A 22,085-nucleotide genomic window follows, 5' to 3' on the forward strand; every position below is an offset into this window, starting at 1 on the left:
AGTAGGTAAGTGTGATCAAATAGCCTACATTGAATGAGGTATGTTAGGGTGTCACTGAATGATTACATTGTTGTATACAACAACATGTTCTTGATCCCATCCAATTTGGATTTCATGGCTAAAAGTTCTTGCTTCATGCCTATGATGTGTTCAAGGATCTTACTTAAATTACTAGTCCCTCGTCCTTAAGAGGTATGAGTGTTATTTTCAACTCTTCCATTTGAGAGTCTGGCCTGCTCAAAGCACATAGATTATTGGTAGCTTTCCAAGGAGTCTCAAACATCTCTCGGAAGAGAGACTAGAAATGCTGCCTCATCCATTATACTAGGTGTGTGGCCTAAAGTTTCATGGTTTATTAGGTCAATGACTTTATCATTGATATATTGGAGAGGTGTGGTCTAAAGGATGGAGCCAATGACTAGAGTGGGTTCAAAATTTGATGTTGTAGCAAGGGTCTAGGGCTTCACTCTTTAGAAGGAGAGGGGATCCTATTGCCATTCTACAAGCACATACAACAAGAGAAACACTCAAGTTTTACTAGGCCTTGAAGTTCTATGTGTGTTTAGGGTGTGTTTAGTTGTCTTGTTGAAACCCAAAGTACTAAATGGGTCTGTCAACTACTCACAAACTAAACAACATTCTTCCAACTACTTTCAAAATCAAGAAAAATAAGAGTGATGTGTTTGAAAATTGGGCTTTCTTCCTTTTCAACTCAATGTGCATTCATGAAAACAAACCCACACGTAGCCACAATCATGAAAAAGTGAATATGTGAAGTTAAACCTAATGCGATGCAAGGATGGAGCTCCTAGATGCAATTAGAATCCAAGCATGGTTCAAGCATGATTGGTGGATATATACTAAATTTGTGACCAATGGCATGGCGTATAGCATGGTTTAGAGGTGGATGATGGTGTACGATGGTATGTGTAGGTGTAAGTGGGTGTGAGAATGTGAGTGTACAAGTGAATGTGATGTCTGCACATTGGTTGTGATGAGAGGCTAGTGGGATGACAACCTAGTGGGATGAGAGGTTGGTTGGGACAAGAGATTAGTGGGATGAGAGGCTAATAGAACAAGAGGTTCTTAGGACAAGAGGCTAGTCGGACAAGAGCTGGGTTGGGACAAGAGGCCAGTGGGATGAGAGATTGATTGGAACAAGAGGGTATTGGGATGAGCAGTTGAGACAAGAGGTGGACTAGACAAGAGTAAAGTGCTATGTGCAAGAGTGTGATAAAAGTGGTATCAAGCAAGATCAAAGCAACTAATGAGAGGCAAAAGTAATCAACTAACTCAATATATGGCAACACACAATAACCAACCAAAGAATGAAAACAATGGCTATGTGTTTGATTCTTGCATGTTGAGTTTTGTGTGTTTTGAGTTTTGATCACTTTCCTTTCTTCAATGCGCATACCATTAATCACCCATAACAAGGAAGATGCATCTACAATATTGACATACATTGTGTTCAAGTAACCAGAGTCGAGTTTTGAATTTGTATTTTGTGTTTTGGATTTTGCATTTTTGTGTTATTTTTGCTTCAATGCATGCGTAACTAAAAAAACATTACAAAGCATGATGTATCTTTAATCCACAATAATCATGTGGTTTGTTTAAGCAAGAAGAGTTTGAGTTTTGAGTTTTGCATTTTGTATTTTTGCATTTTTGTGTTTTTGTTTTGAGTTTTATTGTGTTCTTGAGTTTGATTTTGTGTTTTCTTCTAATCTAACAAATGCAATCTTTCCAATCTCAATGTAACAATATGATTCCTTGTGATTTGGCCTTCCTAAACTAGCCATCTATGTTACAGAGTATATAAGGTTTAAATGCAAATGATTGATACCTCATCAATCCCATCCACACTCAAACGGACAAGCCTCCAATTCTACCATGCAATAGGAGTGTGAGAACCTCAATAATTGCACACAATGGAACCAAGATGTTGGGCTAAATACATAATAGTTAGAACATTGGAGGCACTTCTATTCTTTCAGAAGCTACAACTTGCTTTGGTGACAATCTCTCACCTTGTCTTCTCAACACTCCACTCTAACTAACCATGTATTCTTCTCTCCAACCCAAGAAAGCAAGAACACAAGACTATTTTTGAGATGTAGTGAACTCATATATCTAACCTTTCCACACTATGCTTTGAAATATTGAAGGCTAGAAAATGGTGTCACAACCTAAGAAACACAATCCAATGTCATCCCTTCTTCGCATGCATCACCAAGCACACCAACAAATAGAGAAGCTAATAGAGAAGAAGAAGAAGAAGAAGAAGGTCCTTCCTTGATGTATACTTGTACCTTAGCCTAATTAGACCTAGTCTATGCTATTTTAATTGCAAATCCATGTGCATATCCCACACAGGAGTTGTAATTGTGACAAATAAAACTATGGGTAATAAATACAATGTGCACAAGTTTGGTGAGCCCAGCTCTCACAAAATAATACAACCATGAATATGATGTGTCCATGAAGTACCACAAGTAACATAAATTCCCAAAATTAATACATTGTAGCTCGAAAAATAATATCCTTTCAAAATAATTCCAACACGTGCTTTGATTGTGCTTTGATCGTCTTTGACTTTCCTTGTCTCTTGCCTTTGATTGTAGCCTTCCACATTTACAATTAACATGCAATGTATAGAGAGGAGATGATAGAGAAGAAATAGGGAAGAAGAGTAATGAGAAAACTTCACATGCTAGTCCCTCGCTCTCTCTCACTCAACCTCACACACTCCCTCAACTCTACTACTAACCACAAGGGGTTGGAGAAAGAGAAACCAAAAGAGAGGAGAGCTTCACCTCTCTAGTCCCTCACTTTCATATGTACTCTTGTTCTCTCCCTCTCATTCACTAGCAAGGAGAACGGATAACAAGAAGTGTGGAGCCTCAAGTTTGAATACTTTTTGTCTTTTTTTTTTTTGCAATAAGTTAGAGTTTCCACCCCTATTGGGCATCTTGCCCATGTTATGGCCTCATGACTAGTCTTCCTCACTAAGCATACATATTCTAAGGTTGTTTGACTAGTCTAAGGTGAAAAAATTCAATGGATCATGTCATTAAAGCTCTTAGACCTTTAATACAATTTGCAAGAAAAATCTTGTATTTAATATAAAGATGTCATAAAAATTATAAGTTCCTCAAGATAATTAATGAATCTCAAACGTTAATGTATATTTAAAACTAATTTAGGGCACGTGCACTTGGGCTTGCTTCAAATTTCCTTTAACTTTTGCTTTTTACTTTTTGCCACTTTTTTCCATTATCATTAGTCATGTGCCTCAAAGTGGAATATCCAACTTCCAAGTTAGGGCCATGAGTGTCACTAACCTTGACGTAGAGGAAGGGATCATCATATCACCTACTTACCTAAGAGTAAAATTATTTGCAAAAGGAGAGGTTGTTGCAAGTGTCTTTCATCAATGAAGGATCCAACATTTGACACCTTACTATATAATTTTTGAATTCAAGTTGGACAATTAAAAAATGGTGCCTGCATCCTTAGAGTGGTACACTATACTCCTTCTTAGGTAAGTGCAAAGTCATGGTGAGCGTTGAGACTAAAGACCTACCAATACTAAGGTTAATCCTTACAATGGCACTCCACACTCCTTGCTAATAGTGAGCATCACAACTAAAAGCATTCTTTATAATGGCACATGATCCTTCTTGTTAGGTAAGTGCAAAGTCATGGTGAGTGTAGAGATTGAAAAATTTCCCATGTTGTTCTACCAAATAGAGAAGATGTGGATGGAAAATAGGTCCTATTGACACAATCTTTCAAATATCAAGTGAAATGCAATGTTCATAACATTAACAAATGCATCCACTTGAGATCTCCAAGAAGTTGGATTATTTTAACCTTTAGTTCAACGGACCTTGCAAAACGGAAATATAGTAAGAAATTATTCACCCACAAGTTCGAATGGCCCGGGGGGGGGGGGGGGGGGGGCAAGAATTAGCTTGGAAAACTCATCAAAGAATAAGATAAGAAGGAGAAACCAATAAGAAAGTCCATGCTAACCAAATAATCCAAAAGGAACCATTAAAACAAGTGAATTCCCTAGACCAACATAAAGGTTGCAATCAAAGCTAACACCCAACCTTTCAAGGTTATGTATACCCCCTATGTAGAAAAAGTAGATCAAGAGACTATGAAACCACAAATGGTGACATATCTCACCTTGCTGGGTACCCAAAGCACTACTGAAGGTGTAGGGATACTACCAAGATAATCATAGACTATGGCTCCCTAAATCAATCCAAAAGATGTAACTAACAATTAACTAGAGAAAAAGACCAAATATGATAATTAGGAATAATTCAAGAAATTGATAATAGAGCCCAATAAACAGTAGAAAGTTGCACCATTGAAAAAGGTTAAACCTTATAAACTTGTAGTACTCTGCAAGCATAAATACTTGCCAATTGAGAATCTAGAGTAGTAGTAGTCCTTGTCTATTGCCAATAATGTGCAACCCCAAGCCACAATGAAAACTAGTGAAACTATGAATCCTACAACCTAAGATCCACAATAGTAGCATCCCTCATCCACCACAAGAGTTTCTCTAACAAGTGTGCTTGAAGCTTCTAAAGCTAAAGAAATCACAACATCATCAACAATGAATTGGGAGCAACAACATCCCTTGACTAGTATGAGACCTTCCATCGACAAAGTTTAGTAAACAAAGAAGGGTAGAGTAACCCAACTATGGCAACAACTTAATAAGTACTCAAAGGTAAAGGACCAGAAACATCCCCAATTGAGTTCCTCCAAGTCCAAATCCCTTGTTGACTAGAAGGACCATTTATAAATGGCCGAAGACTTAGCAACAAAGTTAGGTGTAACCATAACAAATTGTTTCACTTAGCTTGATATGATCTTGAGTGCTTCCTTGAGAGGTTTTGAGAAGATAGACATGGGCATTATAGGAGACAATGTTGTTGAGGCTATATCCCCATGGTTTATGACTTAAGAGAACCAAGAACACATCTATCTCAAAAATGTGACAAGTTAGGATGGGTTCCTAAAAACTATGACTCAAAAGGAAGCTAGATCACTTTTCATCATTTCCCCTTACATTACTATTGCAAAGATCTCAAATGAGGGGGAAATCAAGGAACTCTAACAAAAAACACAATCTAGCAATCCCTTCCTAAGAAAAAGGTATAGGCACACTGTAGAAATTGCCTACATATGCAACCATCTTATGACTAATGTCAAGAAGTGTAGAGTGGTAAAAATACATCAATATGACCCAACATATTATGCCCTCGCATCTCTGGAAACCATCATTCTCACACGATTTAGATTGTTTGTTGGAATTGCAACACTATTCTCTATTGGATAAAGTTTTGATGCCATCACATATGTGCCTGTAGTACCAAGAGTATACCCTTGCAACATTAGGAAGCACTATGTATTTGTTGTGTGAGGAGAGGTGTAAAGCAAGTAAAGGTCATAGAGGTAACTTCTAGGTCAAAATTTTTGCAAGATTTGACCAAAATTTGTTGAATTCATATACGCTTTAATACAATTTTAAAAATATGTAGATGGTAGGAGGACCCACTTTGCACCCTAGGGAGGTCAAAGGTAAGGAAAAGATTTCCTTCACTTTGAACCATTAAACTTGGTTCAATATAAAACATTAGATTTGGTGCTTCCAAGAGTTAATTTTGACACAATAGAGGAAGTTGGATGTGGTAATCGCCGGGGCAATTAGAGGGTGGAAAAAACTAGTGAAACATTGCCGCATTGCACTTGATGCAAAAGTGGTGGAAGGCCTAGTCAATCATAAAGATTGCTATGTATTCATCAAAAGCTACAAACCGCATAATGCAATTGGTACACATTGATCCACATTGAATGGGGAGTAATTAGGTTTGTTGGTATCATCCTAACTCTTGGCCTTGTAGAGGAAGCATTGGGAATCAAGCAAGGAACTTACAACTATGAAATGATCAAAAGAGCAAAGAATGTCATTGGCACATGGAAGAAACCTGACCTAAGTCATAGGATGATCTCCTCTTTGCACCATATCCAAAAGAGTTTTGCACCTAAAGGCATGGGTCTTTCATGTGATATTTACTAGCATAAGGTCGAAATCCTACATGACAAGTATCCTTAATACCCTCATGGAAGACCTCATAGTGAGAAGCATGGTGAACCAAAACTTGAATGACCTATGGATTAATGTAGTTACAAAGCAATAGCTAAGCGATTTGAGGTTTCTCAAGTCTTACAAGGTGGTATAGAACCTTCAACAAGGTCCTACAAGATGGTAAAATAGGAGTGGGTCTCGCAAGATGGTATTGAACATTCATTGAGGACCATGCAAAGTTTCCTTCTCCCCTGGCTAACTTCCTCAAGAGGTAAAATCAAATTGCTTGGCTACTAGCTCATCACCACTACTTTGATCTAATTAAGAAATTCCTTATAATAAACCCAATGCTTAAGGCTTCTGACCACCCCAATACCTTGAAGTTGTCACTTTGATACTTATGGTTGGTAGTATATCTTACTATAAGAAAGTTATCTTGTGGCTTATGCTTTTAGAACAATCAAACAATTTGAGGCCAATTGCGCCATCCATTGCTTATAGCTTCTTATGTTGATGCATGCTTTGAAACTATGGAGACACTACTTTCCACATTATAGATTTCTATTTGTAATCACAAGTTTGAGGCTAAAAATATCAACCTTAAGGTGATAAGATGGTGTTTGATTGAAATTCTTGTAATCTGGAGATATCCCTTAAAGCATTCATAAAAATTTCTAGTGTTCAAGATTAGACACCCTTAATAGGCCTCATAGAACCATTTAATAGCCATAAAGCATTGCAACCTAGTAGGCTTTTTTACATCTCAAATGGAATCCATTTAGTAGCTATGGGCACCTCTATTAGGCTCCATCCATGGGCCAAATTGGCGAACCCACATTTAGTTGCATTATCCCCTTACCCATGCAACATGTGCCCCCGTAGCCCAATTACTAAGCACCCTTTGTTGGATGATAAATCCTCCAACTAACCCTCTACCTTGTCTCCAAGTGTCAACCTCCAAGCAACATGCCCCTTGATAGGCATCCTCTTGAAATGTCACCACCATAATGGGCCCCTTTCTCTCCAAGGTGTCCCTCCCTTCTATAAAGACCCCTTGTGAAAGCATACAGGATGCCTCTCTCCACCTTCAGAACAAATAATCAAAGATCAAGCCTATATAAATGTGAATCATGCTCTTGAACTTCCATCTTTTTTGTCTACCCTATGTTAAGAGGAAGCTGTTATATACCTTGTCCTCCTGTCTACTTGTACTGGTTTTCCCATTCAATGGAGCCTCTCCATCATCATTGCTTTGTTTCCATGTCTTGTTTCTTAGGTAGCCAAACTCTCTATTGATTGTATCCTAGAGCTTCACTACAAAGCATGAGAGCTCAAAAATACATACAAGAGTTTCCACACATTTCAAATTAGCACATACATTGTGCTCTTGACCTTCCATCTTGTTTGCCTAGCCTAAGTTAATAAAAAGCCCTTATATACATTGTTCTTTCTTTTGCCTTAGCATTATATTGATCTTTCCATTCAATGGATTGTCTCCATCGTGATTAGTTTTGTTTCCATGTCTCATTTCTTCTTGGGGTTTTGTCTTGTTATTGTTCTTGTGTTTGTAGTTTGAGTTATTCGGGATCATCAATGAAAGTTTGATTCCAATATAATTGGCTTATTCATAAGTGCAATTTGCTAGCTTATTGTTTTTGATATTTCGAAGTTTTGAGTCATGGCTATGGCCTAGGAGATGTTAAAACAATAAATGGAGATCTTTATATTTGATTGAATATCATGTTATTATGATCATTAACTCTATAAGATACATAACTATGACCATACCTTTATAGATAATGATTCTAATTTGCAGTACCTTTTCCAAATCTAAGGGAGTGTTAATTTCCATGTTATCATATTTGTAGTCATTGTTCTGACCCTTGAAATATGTTGGTATAATTTAAATGCAAGTGATCGCATGGCTAAAGTACAACACTATGATCACAAAGATAAGGAATAAGTCTTTGAATAGTGATATGTTTGGAAGGCTCTGTGCACATTTTCAAGTTTGTGAAGGGTTAGCCTAGTAAAAGAAAGAGCGAGTGAGGTGAAAAGGTAAGGCTTTGGAAAAAGAAATTCTACAATGCATGTTAGGAAAATATGATAGTTTGCAAATGGTTGATCCTTAAGAAGATAGAGAAAGGGGAAATGACAAGAGAGAGGGTGTAATGGGGTCACGTTAAAGTGGAGAGAAAATTGAAAAATGATAGGAAGAGGAAGGGGGAAGAAGAGGAAGAATAGAGGTTGAGATTTATAATGTTCAAAATATAAAGACTAGCCAATGGGGTAAACCCTTCCCTCACCCCTAAACACTTTGCTGAACATGGTGGAACGTTCTTTCAACCTTTGGAGATGTAGTGCATGGTGTTGTCCCTAATGCCTTGTTGTAGTAACATGGGAGTACTCCCTGCTATTGTCTCCTTCCTCATTGTTGCTGTTGCGAGATGCCACCTAAGGGAGATTCTAACCTGGTTCCACTCTGTCCACACAAGTCCTTTTGAAGGCAAGCTCACTTGCACCTCCCGACTCCTCAGCCTTGTTACAAGCCTTTTGGAAGTCAGTCTTTGTCATTTTGCGGGTTGCCAATGGGCAGGAAAATCTCCCTCCTTTACCTTGCATGCTGGCCTCAACGCATCATGCATTTTATACTATTGACAAGATGTGTTGAAGCAAGGAGGAGTTGTCTCCTGCTCAGGTGGGGTTGAGAGCTAGGGCCTTAGTCTAGAGCTTTTGGCTAGTCTAAATGGCGACTGTCCACACTCAAAATTCGAGCTCAAATTCTGTACTCTAGAATTCAGACTCTCGAATACTTGGCACTCTCAACCAATCAACACTCTTGACCACTTGACACTCTTGGCCACCCGGCACTCCTGATCGACCAACACTCTCAACCACCCGGCACTCCTACTCGGTCCTCGCTCTTGATTGGCCATCACAGTGTCCTAAAGGGGTGAATGGCAAATAGCTTGGGAGTCTAGGCCCGATCGTAATGGCATCAACAATCCAGAATATTTGCTCTACCCTCCTCCTCCCTTTAATTAGTAAACCTTGCTAGATCCATTTAAAAACACCAGTTCACATGTAGCTTCCTCAGGGCTCTTTTGTTACACAACTATTTTTGGGTTTTCCCTCCTCCACTCCTTGCCCACTACCATGGCATAACTCCAGTCTCTTCAGTGATGAAAGTTCTCAGATTCACGAAATTATTAGGATGAAAACCTGTGGCAGTTGTAGTGCGACTGATAATTGAAGATCACATAGGACTAACGGGTGTATGGGGAGGCGCAAGGGCAATAGATGCCAGAGGGGAGTAACCTTAGTCGACAATGTGCCCATGGATCAAGGGTTATACCAGTGCTAAGCTGTTGTTCACATGCTTCACATTTATCTATCTGGGATATTGTACTTGAACATTGTATTTGGCTTACTGATGCGATGTAACTCGAGATTGGCACTGTAAAATAGATAAGGCATTTGACCTCTATCAAGGAACACTGTTGTGGGATTTAGGTCCTTGTGCCATGTGTATGAGGTAAGGGGAAATGGATTAGGGTTTCATGACTCTAAAATGTAAGGTATGGAAAAGCCTAAGAATACACATGAATTATCTTTTGTTTTGAATCTCTTCGTGCTCTCTCTCTCTTGCTTGAGTCCCTCTTTGTGTATTTCCTTGTTTAGGGGTGTGAATAGGGGTTGTGGTGTAGTAGTTAGTTGTGGGTTGAGTTATAGGGGTATGTGAGTTCAAACCTGTACAACGCATCCCCAAAGGTATAAAATATCTATTCACTTCTATATAATATAAAGATTAAAAAAACCAAACAAGCCAAAAAAAAAGGGAAAACAATTACAAATAAGTTAATGATATTGTTTTAACTTTTCACCTAAAAAATTAATAATAACGCGTTTTACTTGAAAGTTCAATCGATGTGCATTGTGCAATTTAAGACGAGTTCAAGCACTTTAAAGTTTATAGGCAGTCCCACTTTAAAGTTTATAGGCAGTCCTGATTAATGCAGAAATAAACGTGTAGGTGAACGTTCAGACACAGAGATAATTAGATTATTATTGTAACTTGCCTGTCAGACTGAAAATGAAAATGGATCGAGACAAGTAGCCTAGTAGGTAAGCTGGTATCAAGCTGAAATAAGAGAGAGAGAGAGAGAGAGAGAGAGAGAGAGAGAGAGATATGCAATCAGTACTCAACTGTTGTAAGGGAGCCAGGAAATCTTTCTGGGAGCATGTCCCATGGATCTGATCTCGATCCATTTTTCGAAGTTCAGGTCTTCCAATTACTGTATATCTGCAGCTTGGGTAGCATAATTCAGGATTGTGCTCGTGCCTATTTGGGAGTACAACTTCCCCTTATCTGGAAGTACAACAGAAAGGCAGTTCTTATCCGGACATGAGGTCGTCTGTTGTGAAGGTGGGCTTCATCTAGGTCGCACCTTGAAAGAATAGAGGCTGGTTTGCCTTGGCCTGGTGGGCATTTTTGAGTCCCACAACACAGGGGCTGAATTGAACGTCCAGTTTCTAAATCTTGGACAACATGATAGCTGGATTGACTGCAGAGCAGACGGAAACTTTAACCCGCATCAACGTCTTTGCATCGGCTCTCTCTTTTGGTGGATCCGGATTCATTGTCATTTGCTACCTCCTTTTTAAGGAGCTTCGGAAATTCTCCTTTCAGTTGGTCTTCTATCTATCCCTTTCTGTAAGCGCCTGTATCGCTTTATGCTCACATCGTTTACTTTGATTGCATTAGGTTGTTGAGTTCTTATCACTAGGAATGATGATATTAATAGGCGTTCTTTACTTTCCATATCAAACTTTACGTGTTTCACTTTGTTTAAATGTCATAGAGTGGGTCGCCTCTAACACTTCCAGGTTCTGCCTCTTTGCCTCTTTGCCACACCACTCTAATAGCTTGCTGGTGTTGGCATACTCAACTTTAATGCTGTAGGAAACTTACCACCAAGATCTGCTCTAACTGTCCCGGACGCTGTGTGTAAACAGTCTCTCCACCATACTCCCAATTGCAGAAGCTCTGAAATGCCTCTGTTACTTAAGCTTCAAGAAGTAATCCCAACATATTCAGAGAAGTCAATATCAAGCAACATGAGGTAAATAGCCTTGCTCAAAGACAAAGTGCACATGGGGCTGCAAAATTATGTTTACTAAGCCCAAGAGTAGTACCTCTATGAGTGGCCTTTTCTAGAAAAGATTTTCAATGCTTGCCTCGTATGCAGGCATGCCCCAAAAATCTAGTATCCCATGAACCAGATGCGACTTGTGAGCGGCATGCTTGTTGCAAGGCTTCATAGTTTAAGCGACCGAATTGGGCATTGCAATTTGCCATATAAGGCCCTTTTTGGAGGATGTTCTTAATGTGAGGGCCATGAGCTTATATAACTCATACTTCTGTAGGCTTATGCATAGAGATTCTCTAGTCATCTCATCCTTAAGTGTTACATGGTTGCTGGTGATGATGATTTTTGTGCCTAGTTAAGCAATAGCATAGGTGGAATGGATTGCCCCTGTGTGAACACCTTCTGAGGGTGTGGTATTGTAGTAACTTAGGGATTGTACTTTCATTCATCCTTCTCACATAGTGGACGTGATGTTTCCAACTTCCTAGATCCCAACCCATGTGTCGATGGTACGGGTGACTGGCCACTAAATAGGAACCAACTAAAGCATGCCTTTACCTTGAATTTGGGCTTGTTGTCAAACGAGGTCTCGGTTTGCAGACATCTTTAGCTAATTTTAGCATATCTTGTGATGATTCATAAAGAGTATCAAATGAGACGTGTTTGAGATGATATGCCATCAATGCTCTAAATCAAAGGGGCTGGGACTCACGAGCTCAAGAGTTCTCAGAAGTCAGTGTGGACAAGAACCTAGTCGTGTAATTGAGGCCTTTTGGATGAGGCTTGAGTAGTGCCATGAGCCACAATAAAACCCCTAGACTCATCAATGAGCCCAACAATGCCTTTATTAAAAAAGATAGCTCATCCTAGTTGGCAAAGTTGGCTAGCTGAAAGTAGACTGACCCCCAGCCATAGACAAAGTAAACTTTGTCAACCATGGCTTGATTTGTGTATTGGTCAATATAAAAAAGAAGTTAGAACTGAACCAATGCTATGAATTTGGCCTTAGGATTCTACTCATAGGTCTTTATGAGATGAAAATGTCGTGGATGGGGGTCATACAATGAGAAGCACTACTATTAGCCCCTCATGTGTACCTAACATATTGGGAGCAACAAATGCATTAGGAAACATTCTTGCTTGTATACTTTGGACCATTGCAATGTGATTGTGCATAGGAAGTTGCACACAACCAACCATACCAAGATACATTTCCCATACATTGCATGTATTACTAGCTGCATTTTTCCTTATTTAGACATTACTAGCTGTATTTTTCCTCATGACCAGCACTATATGGAGCATTTGCATGATCAACATTAACACCATGAGTCCAAAATACAATGGGTTGCATATATACATTGCCAAACTTGCCACTTTATGTCCCAACATCATACCAACATTGCTATACATGGGGTTATGTATATTATCAACCATACTCGGATACATTGGGCCTTGCACACCATGCATTGGTTTTTGCATACCATTAGGAGTTGTGCTATACATTCCCATATGCAGTCCTTGACCCATCATAGCATGGAAACTAGTGCCACTACCAAAGCACCTTGACTGGCCCATCATTGCTTGCATGCCTTGTTGTCCAAAAAGCATTACATGGACACTTTCAAGTTTGCCTTGCATATCCATCAATTGCTCCATTGGCATCATTTGCTTATGCTCACTACCCACATTTGGAACATGATGTTGCTGTATTGGCTTTTCCTTTGGTGCATCTTGCTGTCCCAAAGCTCTTGAAGACGATTTCTTCTTCTTGCCTTTGTTGCCCTCCTTTAAGGGGTTCAAAAAGTGCATAAACCGAGGATCTTTTACCAATTGAACAAGCTCCTCAGCTAGCCTTTAAATTGGTCATGAAATTCCTCTTCCTCTTGCAAGCTATCAACTTCTAAAGGCCTAGAAGGATCCACATTTTGGTCTAAACCAACATTATCAACTTGCTGTCCATGTTGTGTACCTTGTCTAAGATCGCATTGCATTTCCCCCAACAATTTGTGAATTTTCAGATAGAGAGGCATCATCCTTGCTTGATCGTAACTCACTATTTAAAGACATTCTTGCTATAATGCTCAGTTGAATACAATTTCAACACCAAAGCAAAGCTTCTAACCTTTAATTAGTGCCTTGGGCCCACTGATTCAAGGGAGTTGGTGGTATCCTGGCAATGGAACCTTGAAACTAGCCTTCTTCCTTAGATTGGGTGGTAACAACTTGATTTAACAGTATTACAACAAGTAAATAAATCACATAAAATGAAATATACACTTTACCACTTTAATCTTGGATAATGGACAACTTGTTGGCCCCAAAACTAGCGCCCCTTTGCGTCATTTCTCTAATATTTATTGCAAATGGATGGAGTACAACTGAGATTCTTGATCTTCTTCGCTAATCCAAGTGCCTTTTGTAGTCAAAATTGACCAGCATGCTTTCAAACCAATTTGTCCCTTGGTTTGCTTGGGGATTGGCCTTCACTCAGCCCTTGTAATCTCATACAATCTATGGACTCCATGGTAGTTCTATGTCTCTGCACTTGTATTGGATCTTTGGATAGCAAACTTTGAAGCCCACTCCTACTTGGGTCACTATATGGAGGGTTTGGGAGATTGAAGCAATGTGGATGTTCAAAGTCATCTTCCCTTTGTGAACCTGTTTTTGATGGACAAGCTCTCCGATGCAAAGCCTAGGTTTCTTCTTTGAGTACCTAGCTCTAATACTGTGTAAAGAAAGACCTGCCTATGGATAACAAACACAATCGTACAACAAATCACAAATTGATAAAGGACATAGAGACAATGAGCATTGAAGAAGATAGTGAATGAAGGAATGATAAATATATACGATATTCAATGCAACAAACACACTTTGCAAAGGTGAAATACTGACCCTTGAACTCCCGTGTCTCTAGGACTGGGGTAGAGAGTATGAGCTGGAGAGTGTCTCATACTTTGATGGATCCCGAACTATAGCAAATAGCCTCTGGATATGTCAGGCAGCAGTAAATACGGAAGTGTGGAGCTGGATCAGTGATGACAGATGGGGCAGGCAGCAGTGAAAATCAGCTAACACCGGCTGAAATGATGATGTGGCAGCCTCGCAATGTGTGCAGTCAGCAAAATGCAGGTTGAGAGGCCACATGGTAGTGCAGTCAGCAGGAGGAACAACAAAATGCAGGTGGTTAGGCCACATGGCAGGTTGGCAACAAGTGTTAGGACCAAATGGCACCAGCAGCAGTAGATATGGCAGTGTATGCAGGTTGAAAACAGGTCACCAGCTGATGTAGATGGCTGGACAGCAGGCACCTGGTATTGGACAGTAGTAGATAGTAGCTCGAATTGAGATATCCTCCGCGAATGGGTTGTGGACAACATAGATAGTTACCGACAATTTGCAAAATAGGATTAAGGTTGAGTGTTGGGCAGCCTGTCTATTTATAGATGGATGGGTCCTCCCAAATTAGGTTCTGGCTTATGGGACACACACACACTCTAGGATCACGTTTGTTTTTAATGAAAGTTTGGTAATTTTGAGTTTTAGGGCTGTAATTAAGAGCGAATCAGTTTATAATTCATTTTTTAGCTCAACACTAGGCACTGTCTTTGCTTCTTGGATAGTAGTCCTTTCTGTGGTCTTTGCATCGTCATGATTTGTTGCCTCAATTGAGGGAAAATCAGGCTGAAAATTTGCATGGGCAAGTTGCTGAATTTGTTGCAATGGTGCATGACATTGAGTGGGTACATGCTCAACAATCTTTGGCAATGATTTGAATAATGGCATAAGCAAATCAAACACATCTTTGGGGACAATAGTTGGCTGATTTTTGCAATCATGCAAAGGCATTTTTGAATTTTCAGCAAAGATGAGATCTCTACTGACAAGCACTTTGCCTCTAACTGGTTGATACAACCAATAGCCTTTGGTCTCAATATTGTACCCAACCAAAATGCATTTAATCACCTTGTCTTGGAACTTGTCCCTCTTTTGAGACGGAACATGAGTACAACCAAGACATCCAAAAATATGCATGTGTGCAACCACTGGCTTTTTGCAATTCTATGCCTCATAAGGCGTGATAGTCTTTAATACCCAAGTAGGTGAATGATTCAACACATATCAAGCTGTAATAAGCGCATCTGACCAAAACTTATTTGGCAAAGACTTTCCCTTAAGCATACATTTGGCCATCTCTAGACGAGATCTATTCTTGCTCTTAGAAAAACCCTTTTGTTGTAGTGTATAAATAATGCCTCTAGAAGAAAGAAATACTGCCAATTCCTTTGACATGTACTCCCCTGCTTTGTTAGTGCAGAGAGTAACCGATTTGCAGCTACTGGAGTTTTCAGCCATGGGAATAAAATGCCGAAAGCATGAGAATACGTCGACTTCCAAAGCAAGTAGAGCCTTGCATTGAGAAGCTCGCATCTCAAATGAAGCTTGTGTGTATAGGTTGGCTAGTTGAAGGTAGAAAAGGATAGGAGCTTTGTTTTTGGTCAAGAACGAAATACTTGTATTTTGTGATTTGAAATTTTGTACTTACGATTTCATACAGTCATCTTTTGCAATTTGCTAATCTCTACTTTGAACTGTGCCAGGACTTGCTGTGCAGCTTCTTCAATTTGCTTGGGTGAGTTTCCAGTATGGCCTTTCAAATGTAACATAATTTTTCTTACTGGTTAGCCCAGTATGTTTGTTGATGTCTCTTTTGAATCATTGGTATAAAACAAATCTGTTCTTCAAATTTTGAATTGTGGGTGTAAAAGAAAACTGTTCTTCACTAATGCACTAAATGTGTAAACTCGAGTCATGGAACTCCTTTGTGATCCGCTGATGTCTTACGAGTCTTGACTAAAACTTTTGTTTTTCAATTACTATGGACGTTAGTTGTTGAAGTATGAGGCACACTCTTTGAAGCTCTTGTAGCACTTAGTTGATAGCTTGATTCACATCAAGTTAGCTGTCATACTTTTAGTTTCTAATGCTGGAACATCTTTTAAAGCTTCTGCTGTCTTGCCACCAATCTCATGGCTTGCATAGCTTGAGATTTCAGATGCAAAATAATGTTTCAGTAACTTGCTTCATGTTCTGTCATTGACGTGTCATCTTTGTTGTTACTTAAGCTGAAACATTGTTTCAAGGAAATATATGGACACCTTCCAAGCAAAATTTGACCTCATTTTCCTAGAATGGTGGAGGTCGATGGATGGCTAAATCAATATGGCTTTAAACTCATTTCACATAGCTAGGTGTTTAGGTATCTAGAGTATCAGCTTCAAACTTTTACATTCTAACTACTAGGCAGCATCTTTTATACTATGTGCCTATTGTGCACCTTATATGACTTATGGATTTGCACTTTTTGAGGGGTGTTCATCTTCCAAGTATCATGACAAATCAATTAGTAAGACAAGAGGTTAGGACATTAAATAGAACTCAAAACACACACACACACAAGTTATTGGGTCAAGAAGTTGCTGGATGAATGCAGGAAAGAAGCAAGAGTGCACGGGTAGCTTTACATATAAGGCCAAAACAGAAGTTTGTTGAGACTCTGTTGAGAACTTAGAATAGTAAAAAATGATATCTATTATGTATCACGTTTAGTATGGGCCCCATGTATATAACTTGCACACTTGATAGGCACATTCTAATTTTTGATCTATGGGGCTCTCACAAGTTAGTACACACAACTAGCCCCTTTGAGCTCCATGACATGTGATGCTGTGCAAGAAGAAGTTCCTCCTATTGCTATGCTTCAAAAGCACAACTATGTAAAAGGTTTTGTTAGGCTTGTTGTTTGCTTGATTATAGATACACCCCAATTTTCCATCTATTACACAACCACCCTTCCTTTGAGATCCATAACATGTGATGGTGTTGCCCTTGCTGTCTCTATCCCTGAATGTGTTGAGGTAAAGCAAACAACTATTTTGATGGGGCTGGCAATCAGTGAGGAAAATCCACACAAGACATTTGTCCAAGTATGTTGTTGAGCTAAAATATGCATTACTTGCTGATTAGTTTCTTAAACAGCCCCAAAACACACTAAAAATGCTATTTTAGAGTAAAACCCTAAAACGGGGAGCAGTTCGAGAGAGTTCAATGGAAACCCTAAAACAGGGAGCGGTTCGAGAAAGTTTAGTGGAAACCCTAATTTTTGGGGCGCCCTTCCACATCTATAAATAGACAGGCTGCTCCCATTCAGCAATCATCCTTGTTTGCAGGTTACACCAGCCCATACACCCTCTGCTGCTGTTGGCACCCAGTTTCCAGCCTACAGCTTGCCTCCATCTGCTGTCCAGCCATTATCGATTGCAGCCACATCATCTTCAGCCTGTCCATTGCTATAGGCGACAGCTCTCAGCTGTTGGCGATTGCTCCAAATTGTCCCAGACTGCTGTCCATCATCTCCAGGGTCAGCCAGCCTGCGTTTTCAGCATTGTAGGCCCTGACACTCTTAGACATTGTTTCAGCTTGCTGTTTACAGCAGATTGTGTACAGTTTCTAGCCCCCGATTGGTGGTACACTGCTGCGTTTACTAGTTTCCAGCCTCCAGACTGCTGCGTTTTGGTGACCAGTCTGCTACCATTCACTATTCAGCACTCCTACACTCCGACTGGTGGTCACAGACGTGGGATCTGTTGTCTGTGAACGTCACACTTCGATATTGCTCTGCCCTTGAGCACACTGTACACTCTTACATTCATTTACAGCATTCATTCACTTCAGAGTTGTGTTCTCTCTCTCCCTTCTTCTGTTTGTGTTTGAGTTTTTGTGTTTGAGTTGTTGCATTTAGGGTTTGAGTTTTGCCCTCTGTGTCTGTGTCTGTGTCTTTGTGTTTCTGTTGTGGTCGTACACTCTGTGTGTCCTCTGTGCAAACCCTAGCAGTTTTCTTAACATGGTATCAGAGCCGGTGCTCTTGTAAAGAGTATCCTGCGGATATTGTTGAGAGCTAGTCTTTGTGCAAGGCACATAATACGACTCGTAACCGAATCACAATGTCCCAGACACCTTCTTCTCTAGTTCCTATGATGTCTTATCAGACTTCTCCATCATTGGAGGCCCTGAGACGGCATTATGGACTCGGTGAGGAAGACGACACCCCACCTTCACCAGATTTCACTAACATGATAGAGGAGGACTTTGGGGAGTACTATCGCAACAAGTACGGTGATATTTACATCTCTCCTATGAGTTTTGCTACCACATTCGGACCGATTGGTGAGGCTGGCCACCTCTCCGATCATGGAGGACATACGGCATTTGGAACGTCTGGCGATCCATCTTCATCATCTCCGCTAGGTCCAATGTCAGGTTTGTACAATTCTTTTGTATTGCATGAGTCAAAATCCTCGCCTGTTTCTTCTTTTGAGGTACAGGATCTGGATGGCTTTGCGTATGTGAACTTCAATAGAGGGGGCTCACGAAGCAGACAAAATTCAAGTACATCTACAGCTTTTGTTTCATTTGAGCATATTACACATACTTCTCACTTTCCTCCCATCCCACCCTCTTCTATATCACACCTTGATAATCTCTCATCATCTTTTCAAAATCTTGGATTATACTCCACATCTGCATCACACACCCTAGGGGTTGGATCTACCATCTCTGCTCCTAGCATCTTTTCCTTCTCCACTCCATTCTCTACCTCTTTGCACCATGGTACTTCGTTAGGGGGAATGCCACCCTTTAACATAGTGTCTCTCATCTTTCAGCAAATGAGCACACCCATCACTCCTGGGTCGACTGTGATGGGCATCCCCCTCACTATCCCCAGCTTCACATCTCCCATGACTACTCATACGTAGGGGTTTCCATCCTCAGCTTATGGTGCGTCTTCACACTCTCCTTGGGTTACACATACGCAGGGATTCCCATCTTTTGCTCCCCATGTTGCCATCCCACCTTCTTGGGTTTCTCATGTGGCTACCATGCCCATGCCTAGTCAGCCCATCCCTACCTATGGATCCACCTTGCAAACTACCCGCATGCCTGGTGGGCACTCTGGGGCCCATTCCCAAGTGTATTCCGCTCCCCCATCCTACCCCCACTACACTTTTTCACACTATCCATCTTCAAGCACTACTACTCCTGTTGCAATGGCCAAGAATGCCTTCACGGATAAGACACGTTTTAACGGGTCAGATTTCACTACTTGGTTGAATTGCATGCAACAAGTGCTTGAGTCTCAGGGTCTTTGGGACCTTGTCATTGGTCTAGAGTCTATACCGAACCCTTGACTAGCTCACCCTGACTAAATTCGTCAATGGAGAGTCCGCAATGCTACGATCAATGTTGAGCTGATGCAGGGATTGCTTCCTGAGTTTCACTCTCAGTTGTAGCACTTCCCGCTCATGTCAGAGCGTTGGAGTCACCTTCTCAACTGCTATGCGGCTCGTGATCGTACTCGGCACATCAATCTCGACTTTGAGCTTCAAGAGTTCTCTCTTAAGGAAGGGGATGATCTGAAAGTCAAGCTGGCTGACTATAGACGGTTACTTGCCGAGTTCGCCACTACTGGCTCTCCAAAGTTAGATGATGATCAGGTTACATTCTTCTTAAATAATTTTCCCGCAAAATACTTCGATTTCATTCAACACATCATCTCCTAACCTCGATTGCCAACCTTCTACAAGGTTGAGTGCCAGTTCTTGCATTATGCAAGGCTGCATAATCAAGTCCGCAAGAAATCCTCATCACAGCCTTATTCAAAGCAGAGGGGGTTGGTTGCCTTTTCTTCGGGAGGGAAAACCACCAGTGGCAAGAACTCGCTAGATGCGAAGGCAAGCCAATCAAAGGGTGACTCCTCTTCCTTAGATGGAACCAAAGAATCAAGACCTATCTGGCAGCAACTCCCTAAGAAAAACCGGTTTTGCACACACTGCCAGAGAGCAGGCCATGTGGACGAGGAGTGTTGCTGCAAGGCCCAAGGTCTTCCACCTAAAAAGCCTCAGCAGACTGCTGCAACTTCACAGTCTAGTGGGGCTACGTCTTCCGTTGCTGCCCCATTTGCTCCTCCAGCCCCCACAGCGACTGCTGGACATGTGGCACACGGACAACCTCAACGGCCATCCTCTCTACTCCTGAAGGATTGGCTGATTGGTCTGCAGGTACCGATCCCGTTGCACTTCATGCATCTATCTCACCTTCCTCCCCACCTCGTCAGGCGTTCCCTTGGCAGAGCCTTGCTACTGGACGTACACGATGGTGGCCCCTAGGTCAGTCTTGCGTTCATTTTTCGCACTCTTAGAGTTGGGCTCATAGGATTTTTGTCTCTACATTTTAAGTCTTCCGCTGCATTTACTCACACACACATACACATTTGCATCTTTGCACTTGTTTCTTCAGTTAGCTTTTCATTTTAGTTTTGTTTTGTTTTTGGAGCATCTCACTACTGACCTCTGTGATTACAGACTTTGATCTCCTTTGCAGGTTTTGTTTTCAGTGTAGGGCTAACATGCAAGTTTGCCTAGTCCTACCTGGGCTTGAGACTTGGGATGTGCGCCGTTCCTTCATGGTTTCATAATCCTTGGAGTTTTGCTCTTCTACCAGCATGGAGGCTTCCCCTTCCAAGGCGGATTGTGTCTTGATGCTATCACGGCGGTGACTTCTATCTAGCTTTTCCAGCTGGGATGCTTCCTCCTTCTCTTCATTTCTTATGGTTCTTGGCGCCACACGAAGACCGACATCAGGCTTCTCTTCCTTCTTCGGCATCTACATCTAGGTTGAGAGGGGGTTCCTACCCTTCTTGGTATTCTACAGGCTTCAGCACTTTGTCTTCGACATCAGTTTCTCCCCCCTGTTGTATCTTATCCTTTGCATTGCATGATTTCATCATCTTTGTACTAGGGCGCTTGGGCAAGTGAACAATTTTCCCATGAGAGACACTGTCCAAGTGGCACATGCTGCACGAGGATTCTTCAACATGTAGCATACTTTGCATCTCATTGTGCAGAGGACCACTTGAGCGGATCCTAAGCTGTTTCCACTAGCGGCTGTTATTACCGCACCACCATTCTTCTTCATCACATGGATACCTCATCACCTACTTTTCCTCGTCATCGACACCCTGAGTGGATGGGTTAGCTTGTACTGTTTTGTGATGTGTTGGGTGTATCCTCCCTACTTCCGTCTTCTGGGTCACTATTCCTCAATTAGCCGCATTTCATAAAATTTACCACACATTCAAAAAAAAAAAAACACACAAAAGTTCCATGTAGTTCCATCCGCCTTTGTAGGCCTTGGTAGGCCACTGGGCAGCCGACGTGCACCCTTTGTCCGATGCCCTGTTCTCTCTGGGGTGACTACTTGGATTCCCTTGGTAAGATAACCATTGCCTCTGTCTTCATCACATGGATACCTCATCACCTACTTTTCCTCGTCATCGACACCCTGAGTGGATGGGTTAGCTTGTACTGTTTTGTGATGTGTTGGGTGTATCCTCCCTACTTCCGTCTTCTGGGTCACTATTCCTCAATTAGCCGCATCCCATAAAATTTACCACACATTCAAAAAAAAAAAAAACACACAAAAGTTCCATGTAGTTCCATCCGCCTTTGTAGGCCTTGGTAGGCCACTGGGCAGCCGACGTGCACCCTTTGTCCGATGCCCTGTTCTCTCTGGGGTGACTACCTGGATTCCCTTGGTAAGATAACCATTGCCTCTGTAGTCTTGGTAGGCCATTGGGCAGCCGATGTGCACCCTATGTCTGATGCCTTGGTTGCTTCGGGGTGGGACGCCTTGGGGTATATCAACATCACAATGGCTGGCCTAACCTTTCGGCTCAATTTTGGACTTGAGAGGGG

At 41.1% G+C, this 22,085-nt stretch overlaps 1 protein-coding gene across 2 annotated transcripts in view; it reads left to right on the forward strand.

The window, feature by feature from the left end:
* Window positions 1–10,137: 10,137 nt before the first annotated feature.
* The window catches only part of GCR1 (G-protein-coupled receptor 1), a 91,208-nt gene continuing 79,260 nt past the window's right edge, over window positions 10,138–22,085 (forward strand). Inside the window, exons 1-2 of one of the 2 annotated variants that reach the window (XM_087691976.1) lie at window positions 10,138–10,829; window positions 15,873–15,904. In XM_087691976.1, coding sequence (XP_087548102.1) covers window positions 10,665–10,829; window positions 15,873–15,904 — 197 coding nt within the window. In that variant the 5' untranslated portion in view covers window positions 10,138–10,664. The remainder of the gene's footprint in view (window positions 10,830–15,872; window positions 15,905–22,085) is intronic. The other variant, XM_087691975.1, reaches the window with a different exon arrangement.

This window comes from Lygodium microphyllum, chromosome 2 (assembly GCF_053477565.2).
Source record: "Lygodium microphyllum isolate KBCC chromosome 2, Lygodium_microphyllum_v1.1.10, whole genome shotgun sequence".
Lineage (NCBI taxonomy): Eukaryota > Viridiplantae > Streptophyta > Polypodiopsida > Schizaeales > Lygodiaceae > Lygodium > Lygodium microphyllum.